Here is a 13,081-nt window from a genome sequence, read left to right as displayed (position 1 = left end):
GACCAGGCCGCTCTCCTACAGCCTCGGGGGAGCGGGCAGAGACCAGACGCCGAGTCCAGCCTCCCAGAAGGACAGAGTGGGGCAGCCGAGGAGGCCAGGGCACCATCTGGTGAGAGGCAAGTCTAGGAGGGGTCCTGGAGGAGACTTTCGGGCATTGTTGCTGCTGTTCTCCTGGGGGGCGGGTGGGAGTTGGGGACATCGTTTCCAGAAGAAGGCTCCTGCTCACATGTCTGTCGTCTCCCACACTTTTGGAAGGAAGACTTTTGGACAGGCTAGATCAAGTGAAATAGAAGGCAGTGAGTGCGGAGGAAAGGACAGCCACGTCTGTGTTGGAAGAGGCAGAGGAAGGCAAGGACGGCTTGATCCCAAGGATGGGAATCGCTGCTCTGTGCCTGTGGGGCGGCGCCGCCATCCTGGGAGATCCAGTGAGAAGAACCTTTGGCGAAAATGAAAATGTCTGAAGTTCAGGCCACTGAAGGAGCCGTGGGGAAGGGGACCCAATAGAAGAGCGGAGAGTTCTCGGAAGGGCAAACCCAGGGAGGGAGAAGGATGGCGACTGGCACAGAGGGGGCATCCCAGGCACATGGGGAGGGATGTTCCAACCAAATCAAAGGATTGGGGCCTAAGAAACGCCCCAGAACAGCTGAGAAATACTTGTTCTCTTTTCAATCTAAACCCAAAGCACCTGTACACCAGCCCCCACGACTTATCAACGTTTAGTGAGCAAACATGACTGAACCGACGTCTTTGCTTGAAAACCCAGGCATCTGAGCGCTCTGGTGGGGATGGGCGTGTGGGACCGCGTGCGGAGTGAAGGCCTTAGACCCTGTCTCCTTTCTCTGGGGCCCCGGCAGCGCAGAGAAACCCTGCTTCGCTGCCTGAGTCGGCGGGCTCCCAGGAGGCACGCTGGGGCTCGGGGAAGCGGTTCCTGTGGTCGGGGTCCTCTGCCCGCTGTGGGAGGGGGGCAGGAGTGTGGCCCTCATGCCACCCGGTGTCCACCTGCTGTCTGCTCGCCCTCACACTCAGAGGCAGGCCTGGGAGGGCGCGGACTTTGAAGTCAGACCTGCGCAGGTCCACTGGCCGCCCGGCCACCTCCCTGCAGCGGACACTCTGCATCTCAGTTTCTTCAGCTGTGGCTGGAGGGGGGGGGGGCGGTCTCCCTGCGGCACCCCATGAGACCGCTTCTTTGGGCACCACTAGCAGCCCACGGGCCCCCGAGCCCTGGCAGGAGGCGCAGCAGGTGCACCCTGCTCCCTCGGAGGGAGGCGTCCTCAACGGAGACCGTACAGCCCACGGGACCAGGAGCCCGTCTCTGAGACGGCTCAGGTGTGAGGGCTGAGGCCCCCGCAGGCAGGTACGGGAGCTGCCCCTGCCTGGAGGACCAGAGTTGCCAACAAGAGCCAGCATTTGTGTGACTGTCCAGACGTCGCTTCCAAGGTCCCTGCCAGGGACAGGCCCGGTTCCAAGAGCCGTTCTTCTCAGGGAACCTCAGCGCTCTGGCAGCCAAGCCCTGGCGCCCAGGTGAGGTGCACCCCCTCAGGGTTGTTGTGGTGGTGGTTGCCTAGTAACGCAGCCACTGGTCCACAGGTGTGGTTTCCAGGGAGCACAGCTACAAGGTCAACTGGACTCATGGTCACATCCTCACCCAGAAGGGCGAAGGGATGGGTCCGCCCTTCACCTCCACCCTCCTCACAGAGCCGCTGGGGGCAGGAGGGGAAGGCCCAGCCAGGTTCTGGGCACGGGGTCAGGCACACGGCGCAGTGTAAACGTGTGGTGTGGCCGCCCACTCTGCACCCTGACACCTGGCTCCTCTGCAGGCAGCGTGACCAGTGGGGAGCTGGGCAGAGAGGCCAGGGGTCAGCTGTCTGGTTGGGGCGGGGCCGTGTTACCTTGGAGACCTGGCCGTGGTGCCTGCCGCCTTCCTAAGCGACCTCAGGGTCCTTAATATCAAAATTTATTTTGTTATTCTATGTATCACTCTTGTGATTCTGTCCATCTGTCCATCCTTCCATCTCTCCATCCATCTATCCATCCATTCATTCATTCACCTATCCTTTCATCCATCCATTCACCTATCCACCCACCACCCACCCTTCCTAAGCGACCTCACGGCCCTTCCATCCTTCGGCTCACCCTCCTGCAGGCAGAGGGTCTCAGGGCCTGTGGCTCCTGCCCTTCCCTCCTCTTCCGTCACCAGGTGGCGACCTGCAGGAACCGCCCCTACCCCCCCCCCCCCCCCACACACACACACCCAGGCCAGGCAATGGCTCCTTCTTGTTTATTTTCTCACATTTAAGCAGAACCTGCTAGAGGCCTGCCAGCGAGGTGGGAGGTCCCGCCAGCTGTGGGGTCCTCTCCCGGAGGCGGTCTGAGAACTCCCGGGGGCTTCTGCAGACCCCAAACTACGCCCCCTCCCAGCTCTGTAGTGGGTGCAGCGGCGGCCCTCCCGCCTCCCTTCATCCCATCTCTCCGGGGCTGTTAGGTTTCCAATGGGAACACCAGGCGCCCGCTCCGGCAGCTGGCCCTCCTGAACCTCCCCAGGCTCCCTAGGGTGCAGGGCCCGTCCTTACAGCCGCTCCATGCGATGTCCCCCCTTCCCACCCAGTCTCCACCCGAGGAGCCAGGGGGTTGGTTGATAGTCAGGGAGCCTCCTCTCTCTCCTCCCGCAGGTCCGGAGGGTCATTCCCACGGACCTGGGAGTCTTAGCCACTAACCCCCAAGGAGCGGGGCGCTTCCCCCCTGAGGCTCTGGGGGGCTTTACCTGTCCTGGGGGGCGGGGGGCTTTTACCTGTCCTGGGTGGGGGGGGCTTTACCTGTCCTGGGGGTGGGGGGCTTTTGCTGTCCTGGGGGGCGGGGGACTTTTACCTGTCCTGGGGGGCGGGGGGCTTTACCTGTCCTGGGGGCAGGGGGGCTTTTACCTGTCCTGGGGGGCAGGAGGGCTTTTATCTGTCCTGGGGGCAGGGGGGCTTTTACCTGTCCTGGGGGGCGGGGGGCTTTACCTGTCCTGGGGGCGGGGGCGCCCTCCCTCCAGCCTGCGCCCCTCCAGGAAAGAGCGAGAATGCTGCTCCCCCTCCAGGCCTGGTGGCTTTCCCTGCGGGAAGGGAGGTGCGTGCTCCCCGGGGCTGGGTGCCTCAAGGTTTGAGGTCAGACCTAGCTGTGAACCTGCCTCTGCCCTCCCATCCGTGGGGCTGGAGCAGCTCCCCGCTCCCGACCTCGGTTTCCTCACCTATGAGCTAGTTACGGCGGCTCCACCTCCAAGGGTTACCGGGGAGCTGGACGGGGTCAGGTGAGCCACCGTGAGGACCGGGTCCTGGGTGGCCGCTGGCTGTCTGGGCGAGCGGGCACAGACCCCAGCATCACCGGTGTCAGTTGGAGCTCCTCTGAGGAGACCCTGCAGTGCCCTCGTGGTCCCCCCTGGTCTCCCTCCTGTGCGCCGGGCTCAGCGTTTCCTTCCAAGTGATTCCCCCTCCCCCCAATCCCCCCCACCCGTGCGTCCTCGCTGGGGGAGCGCTGGCACGCCGGCCCGTAACCCGAGAGGCGCCATGCATATTGCATGACGCCTGTGCCTCTGAAACCGAGTCCCCCTCATGAATAATCCACCTGCTCTTGCCTCCTCAGGGACATTTTCCTGCACAATCTGGAGGCGCTGCACCTGCCTCGCAATCTCCAGAAAGTCAGTGTTGCAAACGCACTCGACGGCGCGAACCGCAGCCGCGCACTATGCCGGGATGGAGCCCGCGGCCACTGGGCGCGCCGAGAAGACGTTCAGCTACGTGGTCAGAGCCCCCGGCGGCGACGGGGTGGACGTGATGAACGTGGACGTGAAGATCGACACGACCTGGGTCTTCCAGGACGCGGAGGACAGCGGCGAGGAGCCGGGATGGCGCCCGGAGGGAGCAGCCCTTGGGAGCCCCGACGTGGACACGGGGACGCTCCGGAGGCAGCTGGAGTCCTCCGAGCAGAAGCTGCTGGCAGCGGTGGACAAGTACGTGAGGTCAGAGTCTGGGCTCAGGAGCAGGTAAACATGCCTTGGGGGCCTCTTCTGTGTGTGTTTCCCGAACCCGGGGCAGCAGAGCCGGTAGGAAGGCGTGTTGAATCGTTCCCTGGCGAGGAAGCGGGCGCACCCACGCCACACGCCTGCCTGCCACGTCCCTGCTCTCTCTCTCCTGTCCCCGGTCTGTGCTGCCCACCAGGGCTGAGCCGGCGGAGAGGTCTCCCAGCCCGCCCGGCCAATGGGAACATCGACGGGAGGAGGGCGGGAGAAGCCAGGGAATCGCCCCCTCTCCGCTGCTCTGGGTGACTTTTCTGACTGTGGCTACAACTCAGTCCTGCTCCTGGCTCCCTCTGTGGTCCTGCTCCTGCTGGTGACCCAGCCCCGCCCCAGCATCACCACCTGCTCCCTGTGTCCCTCCAGCCCAGGGACAGGGGTGGCCGTGGGCAGTCACTAGTCCCTCGGTTGCCCGTCATCTCTGATTGGCCTTTTGGCTCACCCACCATCTGCACAGCAGGGTCTGCGTTTGTTTCTCGCCGTTGACCCTGAACTCCCTGGTGTGGAGCCAACACGGTCCCGAGGTTGGGCATGGGTCCAGGCCTCTCCAAAGCCCAGGCTCTTTCGGGATCGCTGTCTGGAGCCTGGCCCAGCAGCATGAGGCGGGCTTTGCATGGGCCCCAGAGGAGAACGCAGTGCAGAGATGCAGTGTGGTCATGACGGGATCGCCTCCCACAGGTTCCCAATAGCCCAGCAGCCAGAGTCTTGGATCTGCCCGAGACTTCGGCCTTTTCTTGTACTTCCCTTCATTTTAATAAAGGCAAGTCGTTACATGTGTATTTACATCCGCTTTACTATTTTTCTTCTTTATAATACATTTCACATGGAGAAAGTCACATATTAAAAATTTATTTTGTTATTCTATGTATCACTCTTGTGATTCTGCCCATCTGTCCATCCTTCCATCTCTCCATCCATTCATCCATTCACCTATCCTTCCATTCATCCATCCATCCATCCATCCATTCATCTATCCACCCACCACCCACCCATTCATCTATCCACCTATTCACCCACCATCCATCCATCCATCCATCCACCTATCCACCTACCACCCATCCATCCATCCACCCACCCATCCATCCATCCACCTATCCACCTACCATTCATCAATTCATCTATCCATCCATACATACATACATTCATCCATCATCCATCCATCCATCCACCCATCCATCCATCTATCCATCCATCCATCTATCCATCCATCACCCATCCACCCACCCCACTGATTCTACAACCTGCACCCACTCCCCAAGGGCCACGCACTAAGTTGTATTAGTTTCCGTGGCAACCACAACCAAGTGTCACAGGCGGAGCCGCTTAAACATCGGACATTTATCCTGTCACAGTTCTGAGGCTGGAAGTCCGCGATCGAGGAGTGGGGATTAGTTTCTTCTGAGCCTCTCTCCTTGGCTGAGGGACGGCTGTCTTGTGCCTGTGTCCTCACATGGTTGTTCCTCTGTGTGTGTCTGTGTCCTAATCTCTCTTATAAGGACACGAGGCAGATTAGAGTAGGGCCCACCCAAGCGACCACATTTTCCCTTAATTCCTTTGTACAGACCCCATCTCCAAATACAGTCATATCCTGAGGCGCTGGGGTTAGGACTTCAATGTACAAACTTGGGGGGACACATTCATCCCATAAGTCCTGGGTGCTGGGAGCTGGAGGACAGGGCCCCAGCCCTGGAGAGGGGAGTAGCGTGGCCCACACAAGGTTGTCCACTCGAATCTTCCTCCAGAAAGATCGACAGTGAAAACCAGGAGGTCAGCAGGCGTGGGGAGGATGGGCGGGACACCCCGGCCACAGGAGACCCCTCCGTGTGAGGGAGGGACAGAGCGGGGCACTGTGAGAGATGAAGAGGAGTGGCCTCCGTGGCTGGGGTGAGGCTGTCCTGGACGGGGCGTCCTGGGCCCGTCGGTGGGGAAATGTGGGCTGTGTCCTCTGTTCTCTGAGGGTGGGCTGCGCCAGCCACGGGGCTGGGACTGGAACCCAGGCAGCCTGGCCAGAGTGGCAGCCATGAGGGGACAACGTTATCCCACCCCCTGAGCAGGTCTCCCAGCTCCTAGCACTCCTTCCCGCCCTGCACTCTGCTCTGCTTAACTGGGCGTTCATCGGTGCAGAGCTGTACTTCGGTGTGAGTTTCCTGTGGCCCCAGCCAGTGGCTCCAGCAGCGGCCTCACAGCCTGCATTTCTGGAGGCAGGGCCTGCGCGCCTCCCTGGCTCAGGTCAGGTGCAGGCGGGCCCTGTGCTCTGGCCAGCGCGCTCCACAGGCTGCGGGGGCCGGCCTGGCCTGGCCTGGCCAGCGGCCGCAGCTGCCGTGCTCGCTCTGGCCTCCGTCTGCAATGCGGCCAGCCGAGCAGCCCGCACGCCTGCACCTTCTGTGTTCGAGCGCCTGCCTCTCTCCTAGGAGGACCCGTGATTGCAACTGGGGCCCACCCACACAGTCTAGGATGATCTCAAATTCTTGAACTTAATCTCATCTGCAGTCTTATTTGCATTTGAAGGCCACACTCACGGGCCCCAGGGATCCGGGCCTAGGTATACCTGCGGGCCATTATTCCGCCTGCCATGGCGAGACCAGTCGTTTTCTGATAGGGATGGCACCAGAAGGAAACACTGCCTCCTAGTTAATGTTTCAGGTTGGTCTCAGGGTCTAAAGAGAGGCCTTTCTTGTTCCGTTAGATGCCACCCCGTTTCATAACAGATCAGAGGTTCCTGCGACAGCTCTGACCGATGACCCTGGGGCCACTCCTCTCGTGCAGTTTGGAAGGGACACGATTATAATCCACATGCCCTCTGTCGCTTTCGAAGCTCACCCCAGGGCCTCGGAGCTAGAGGAGGAGAGGGGACTCTTGGCTTATTATTAACAAGAATGCATCATTTATTTCATCTTCACAGCAACCTTCTGAGCAAGGTGCAATTGCCTCTGTTTTTTACAGATAAAGAGACTGAGGGTCAGAGTGGTGAATGAGTCCAGTTTAGGCTCCAGGGCTGGTAAGCGGCAGAGCCAGCAGGCAAAGCTAGGTCCTCGTCCAGGGAAGCCACGTTGTCCTGGATGGGCGGGTCACCGGGGTGGGCTTGGAAAGGAGTGACGATGGGCAGACCATGCAGGCTGTGCACACACTTTCCACGTGTCCCCTGGTTCCTGTTGAGGAGGTAAGATTGGCACATGAAGGAGACTCGGGTGCTTGGTGCAAGCAGGTGGCAGGCAGTTCTTGGAGGTTCCTTCTCTCCCAGTGGGACCAGGGGCCAGACTTGGCTCCGGGTTTTCCGCGCTCACGTACATGCTTCTCCTTTTCGCGTGGCTGTGTCAGCGCTCTCGTCCACGCCGGGTATTACGTTGCATGTGACACACCTTAGCCTTTCCCCTGAAAACAAAAACGCCTTCACGTGGCTTTGCCGTCCCTGCCAGACAATTAGGCCGCCTCCAACTTCTTACTTCTGTAGTAATACGGGTGAATTATTTTAATGGCAGAAACTTTTTTTTTCTGAGCTTAATCACTTCCACAGAAGAGATTCACAGGAATGCAGCGCAGACGGGAGGCAGCGGGGCAGAGGGTTACGAGGGTCAGTCTGGGAATCGGGCAGCCTGGCTCTGCAGTGCTGTGTGACCTTGGGCGGGCGCCTGGCCTCTCTGGTCTGAGTTTCCTCCTGTGTGAGGAAGGGGTCATGCAGCCGACCGTGGGCGGCGATGTGAGGACTCATTGGGGCAGTGCAGGTGCCTGCTTCAGGATCAGTTCTTTCTTTTTGTTTTTTATTTCAAGAAAAACGATCTTAAATATAATCATGTTACATGCAATAAACATTAATATTTCAAGAAAAAGACCTTAAATATAATCATGTTACATGCAATAAACATTAATATTTCAAGAAAAAGACCTTAAATATAATCATGTTACATGCAATAAACATTAATAGTTCAAGAAAAACGACCTTAAATGTAATCATGTTACATGCAATAAACATTAATATCAAGAAAAAGACCTTAAATATAATCATGTTACATGCAATAAACATTAATAGTTCAAGAAAAACGACCTTAAATGTAATCATGTTACATGCAATAAACATTAATATCAAGAAAAAGACCTTAAATATAATCATGTTACATGCAATAAACATTAATATCAAGAAAAAGACCTTAAATATAATCATGTTACATGCAATAAACATTAATATCAAGAAAAAGACCTTAAATATAATCATGTTACATGCAATAAACATTAATATCAAGAAAAACGATCTTAAATATAATCATGTTACATGCAATAAACATTACTATTTCAAGAAAAACGACCTTAAATATAATCATGTTACATGCAATAAACATTAATATTTCAAGAAAAACGACCTTAAATGTAATCATGTTACATGTAATAAACACCAGTTCTATATAATAAAAGGCTAATATGACCGGGAGTTTGATCGCTCGCTATGACGTGTGCTGACTGCCAGAGGGTGGCGCAGAACATAGCGGGCGACCAGTGGCGGTGGCAGTGGGGTGCTGAGGGAGCGAGGGAAGGAGGAGGAGGAGAGGCAGGGAACCTGATTGGCTCTGATCACTGGCCAGGCCTAGGGACCCTACCTGTGCACAAATTTCGCACACTGAGCCTCTAGTTATTCAACAAAAATGATCCTAAAGATAATAATATTACATGCAATAAACATTAATATTTCAAGAAAAAAGGATCTTAAGTGTAATAGTATTATCAAAACTGTACTAACATAGTATGATACCACAAAAGTTGTAGGAAATATTAGAAATCTGCAAATAACAGGATTACTTCTCTTATATTCTAAAATATTTTTCCCCCTCTGGCTCTATTTTTGTTCATCAGTTTGTGTTCGTTATATTCCACAAATGAGTGAGATCATTTCTCCAGGCTCAGTTCTTAACCGGAGTCGCCCAGACTCGGGGTTACTGGCTTAGAGATGAGGTCACTACTAAGATTCCCGATGCATGGTGCCTTCTCAGTCGGAAGAGGCCTTTGACGTACGGTAGATCATCCCTAGAAAAATACGTGTGAATGTTTTACAAAACGCAATTGTGTCCGAGTACGAAATTGGCAAAATAACAACAGAAAGGGGGTCCGTGTTTGCTGCGTGCGTCGGACTGAGCGCCGCCTGCTTCCCGCTGCAGAATCCAGGAGCTGGAGCTGTCGGAGCAGAAGCTCCTGCGGAAGGTGGACCAGCTGAGTGCCCGCGTGTGCCAGGAAAGGAGCGCCTCCCGCCGGGCCCAGGAGCAGCTGGAGGCGCTGCAGGGGGAGCTCGCCTGCCAGGTACGGCCGCCTTCCCTCCAGCGCCAGTTTCTTTCCCAGCAGGGTCCCCCTGTGTGTGGATGTGGTCGCAGCTAAGACAGTGTGTGGGGGGGCCGGGGAGAACCTGTGGGGCCTGGGTGAGGTCATCGGTAAAAGGGGATCCCTGCCCTGCCTGCCTCACAGGCTCCCGCGGGGACCCCTGGGGTGGGGTCTGAGGGCGTGGGGTGACCTGGAGCTCTGGGCAGGGGTTCATTTCTATGGCCTCCTTGCCTGTATGGGGGAGCCAGCTCTGGCCTAAGGACAGGGAGATGGCTGACCCCTGACACCACCTCCGGGGCTGGAGTGCAGGTGGGGACTCAGGTAGGAAACAAGGAACGCAGAACTGGACGCTGTGTCATGAGGGAGGTGCGCCATGGCGAGCAAGTGCACGGGGTGGGAGCCACAGAGAGCTGGGCCGGGAGAGGGGGGCCTTGCGGGCAGGGCATGTGAGGTGAGGCGTGGGTAGCCACCTGGGCAAAGGCACGGAAGTCTGGGAGACATACCAGGACCCAGCAGGGGGTGTAGGTGGGGAGAGGGAGTTGGTGAGACTGGAGGGTTCCCCAGGGGCCAGACCCCAGGGCCACTGCGCGGACCCGATTCTGAAGGCGAGAGAGAGCAGTTTTTCGGGGACTTGAGTGGGAGAGGCTCCAGGTCAGGGTTTAAGGGATGTTATTCTAGTTGCATGGGAGAGAGAAAGACGGTGGGGGTGGGGGACAAGTTAGAGCTGGAGGCAGATGGCTGTGTGACCTAGGGCAAGTGACTAAACCTCTCGGGGCGTCCGTTTTCTCATCTGTGAAACGGGAATGATATAGCACCAACACCCTCAAATTGTTATGTGAGTTAAGATGTGTAAAACACTCAGCAGTGGCCGCTGTTGTAATTAGTAGTGTTTATTGAAATATTCCAGGGGAGAGATGGTGCAGGCAGAAGGGCGGGACACATATAGGAAATACTGTGGAAGCAGACGCAGCGGCACCCCAAGAGCCCCAGGGGCGTCCTGTTCTGGATTGTGACGAGCAGGGCAGCGCAGCGAGGGATTGTCTGCTTGCAGGCTGACATCTGCCAGCGGGTTGTGAAATCAGTTCTGTGAGTCACAGCTGGGTTTACAAATAGAATGGACTACGAGGCAATAAGAAAGGGCCTCCCGCGTCTGAGCAGGCGCTGTTTCAGGACTCTGCATGGGGCGTGTGCATAATGGGTACGCTGTCGCCACGTGTTCCTTACAGCGGGACAGTCAGAACCGCTCACAAAAGCTCATAACCGCGGGTTTAGCCAGTAGCTGCGGGGGCCAGTGGCGATTTCCCCTTCTATTGAACGCCGGGCGCAGAAAGCCAAGTTCATTACCCTCCTTGGCTTGTAGCACGTCACCAGCAGTGTCCCAAGAGGAGTTTTTGTGTTTTTTAAAAAAATATATTTTTATTGATTTTTAAAGAGAGAGGAAGGGAGAGGGAGGAGAGATAGAAATACTGATGAGAGAGAATCATCGATCCGCTGCCTCCTGCACGCCCCCTGCTGGGGTTCGAGTCTGCAAGTGGTCGGTGCTCAACCACCAAGCCACGCCAGCGGGGGCCCAAGAGGAGTTTTTATACAAAATGCAGAGGCGTGTGCGATCCCACCATCACGGATCCCTGTGGAAAATACAGTAATGTGCATTTTTGAGCCGTGCCCCCAGTACATGTAAGAAACCAGAGATGCTCACGGTGTGGTGGGGAGACGGAGCGCCAGGGCGACAGCAAGGGAGATGGCGAGGGCGCAAGGCTGCGGACCGGAGATCGGTAGACACGAAACTCCCCTCCCCTCCCCCTCCCCCCCCCCCCCGCATCCCTATTCCGGCCTCAGGACACCTGCTCACTCCTGGGAAACCCCTGTCAGGACCCCATTCCCAGGCGAGGCGTGGGCGTTCAGTGATGAGGGGCTCGCTCAGGGTCCCGTGGTGGCCCCTTGGCCCAGCTACCTCCCAGCCTGGACCTCTGCCTCGCTCTCTCCCCGACATCCGTGCATTTCCGGGCAGGTGTAGGGGTGCGGGCACGAGCTTGTCTGCCCTCCGTCCCTGATACTGGCCCACTGGCGGTTTTGCCCTGTGGCCAGCGTTGCAGGCGGCGTGTATCGGCACCATGGACGCCTCATTTCCGCAGTGGCCTGTGGTCACTCAGAAAGCCCCTAGAGGCAGACCTGTCGGGGTGACAGGGCTCACACCGGGGGGCACACCGGATTTTCCTCCCGGGGCACTGTCTCCAGGCGTACCTGCCCGCGGGCCCTCCCGGCTCCCTAACACGCCAGCCCAGCCCGTGGGCTGCTCCAGGCGCCTGCATGGCTCTCGCTGGGTGACTTTGTCTCCCACCACCGGCTCCGGTGCAAGATGTAAGGGCGGGGGCGCTGGAAAGCTCACTAACCGAGATAAAAGTGTTTTATGCGTCATTTTAATGTAAGAATATTCTCTGATGAACAAAACACCGAAGTTTAAACTAAAGACAGGCCCCCTGGGAGCCGGTGGCCCCGGGCTGCTTCCTGACGCCCGCACCCACCGCCACCTGTAGGTGCTGGAGCAGGAGCGCGCGGCGCGGCGGCAGCGGTGGCGGCTGCAGCGGCTGCGGGAGCGGCTGCGGCGCAAGGACGAGGCGCTGGGGCAGCGGGCGGCGGCCCTGGAGCGCTGCCGGCGGGCCCAGCGGCGCGAGCTGGGCCTGGTGCGCGAGCAGGAGCGGGCCCTGCGGGCGCAGGTGCAGCGGCTGCAGCGGGACGTGGGGCGCCTCTGCCGCGCCGCGGGCCTCCTGCTGGCCGAGCTGGACGCCCCGGCCCCGGGCAGCACTCCACCCCCGGGCCCCGCCGGCCCCCAGCGCGACCCCGACCCCGACCCCGAGGACGCCGAGGAGGTGCGCGCCCTGCAGGCGAGGGCCGAGCGCGGCGAGCGGGAGCGGGACGAGGCGGCGCGCCGGCTGCGGGAGCAGCGCGCCACGCAGCGCCAGCTCCGGGGGCAGCTGGAGGACCTCCGCTGCTGCATCTACGGGCTGAAGCTGTCGGAGATCGGCCTGCAGAGCCAGGTGGAGGACCTCGCCGAGCAGAACCGGCGCCTGCGCGCGGAGCTGGGAGCCCAGGCCCCGGGGGAGCGAGTGCGCGGCGCGCCCCCTGCTGGCCACGGGAGCCTGGTAAGTGGAGACACCCCGGGGCAGGAGTGACCGCTCTTCTCTCACTGTCTGGTACAGACACTTGGTTAAGTCCCTGACTCTCCCATTGTCCAGTCTTCCTCTTCATCCACCCACCCAGCCCCCCTCCCCCGGCCCCTTCTGTCCACCCTTCATTCCGGCAGTACCTACCCACCCATCTACCCAGCCAGTCCTACTCACCCCCCGACCCATTCACCCACCTGTCCTCCCACCCATGTGTCTCCCATGAGCCATCAGCTCACTCACCCTACCGTCTGCTTCCCACCACTGTCCAGGCAGCCAACCAGCCACCCTTCATCCCTCATTGTCTGACCCCTGCCAACCCATAGCCAACATCTAATGATCCCGGCCGCGTGCCAGGCCCTGGGCCGGTGAGCTCCTGGGCGTGCGGTACTATGTAGCTCTCAGGTGCTGTGCGTCTCCCCTGACCCCCGCTCCCTGGGAAAGCATCACCCCCTTTCGGCCTCCCTCCCTCACGAAGGCGGTGACGTCCCTGCACGGCGTGCGTGTGCATCTATCTGCCTTCCCCTCATGAGGCTGCGCTCCTGGAGGGCAGGCCCGGCCTGATGGG

At 58.7% G+C, this 13,081-nt stretch overlaps 1 protein-coding gene across 1 annotated transcript in view; it reads left to right on the top strand.

The window, feature by feature from the left end:
* Positions 1 to 1,408: 1,408 nt before the first annotated feature.
* Positions 1,409 to 13,081, top strand: part of LOC308512729 (uncharacterized protein C4orf50) — a 40,012-nt gene continuing 28,339 nt past the window's right edge. Inside the window, exons 1-4 of the mRNA XM_081082348.1 lie at positions 1,409 to 1,521; positions 3,619 to 4,018; positions 9,193 to 9,331; positions 11,887 to 12,492. Of these exons, the coding sequence (XP_080938474.1) occupies positions 3,729 to 4,018; positions 9,193 to 9,331; positions 11,887 to 12,492 (1,035 nt within the window). The 5' untranslated portion in view covers positions 1,409 to 1,521; positions 3,619 to 3,728. The remainder of the gene's footprint in view (positions 1,522 to 3,618; positions 4,019 to 9,192; positions 9,332 to 11,886; positions 12,493 to 13,081) is intronic.

Source organism: Myotis nattereri, assembly GCF_964212035.1.
Source record: "Myotis nattereri genome assembly, chromosome: 1".
Lineage (NCBI taxonomy): Eukaryota > Metazoa > Chordata > Mammalia > Chiroptera > Vespertilionidae > Myotis > Myotis nattereri.
This window is presented reverse-complemented; position numbering and strand designations above follow the sequence as displayed.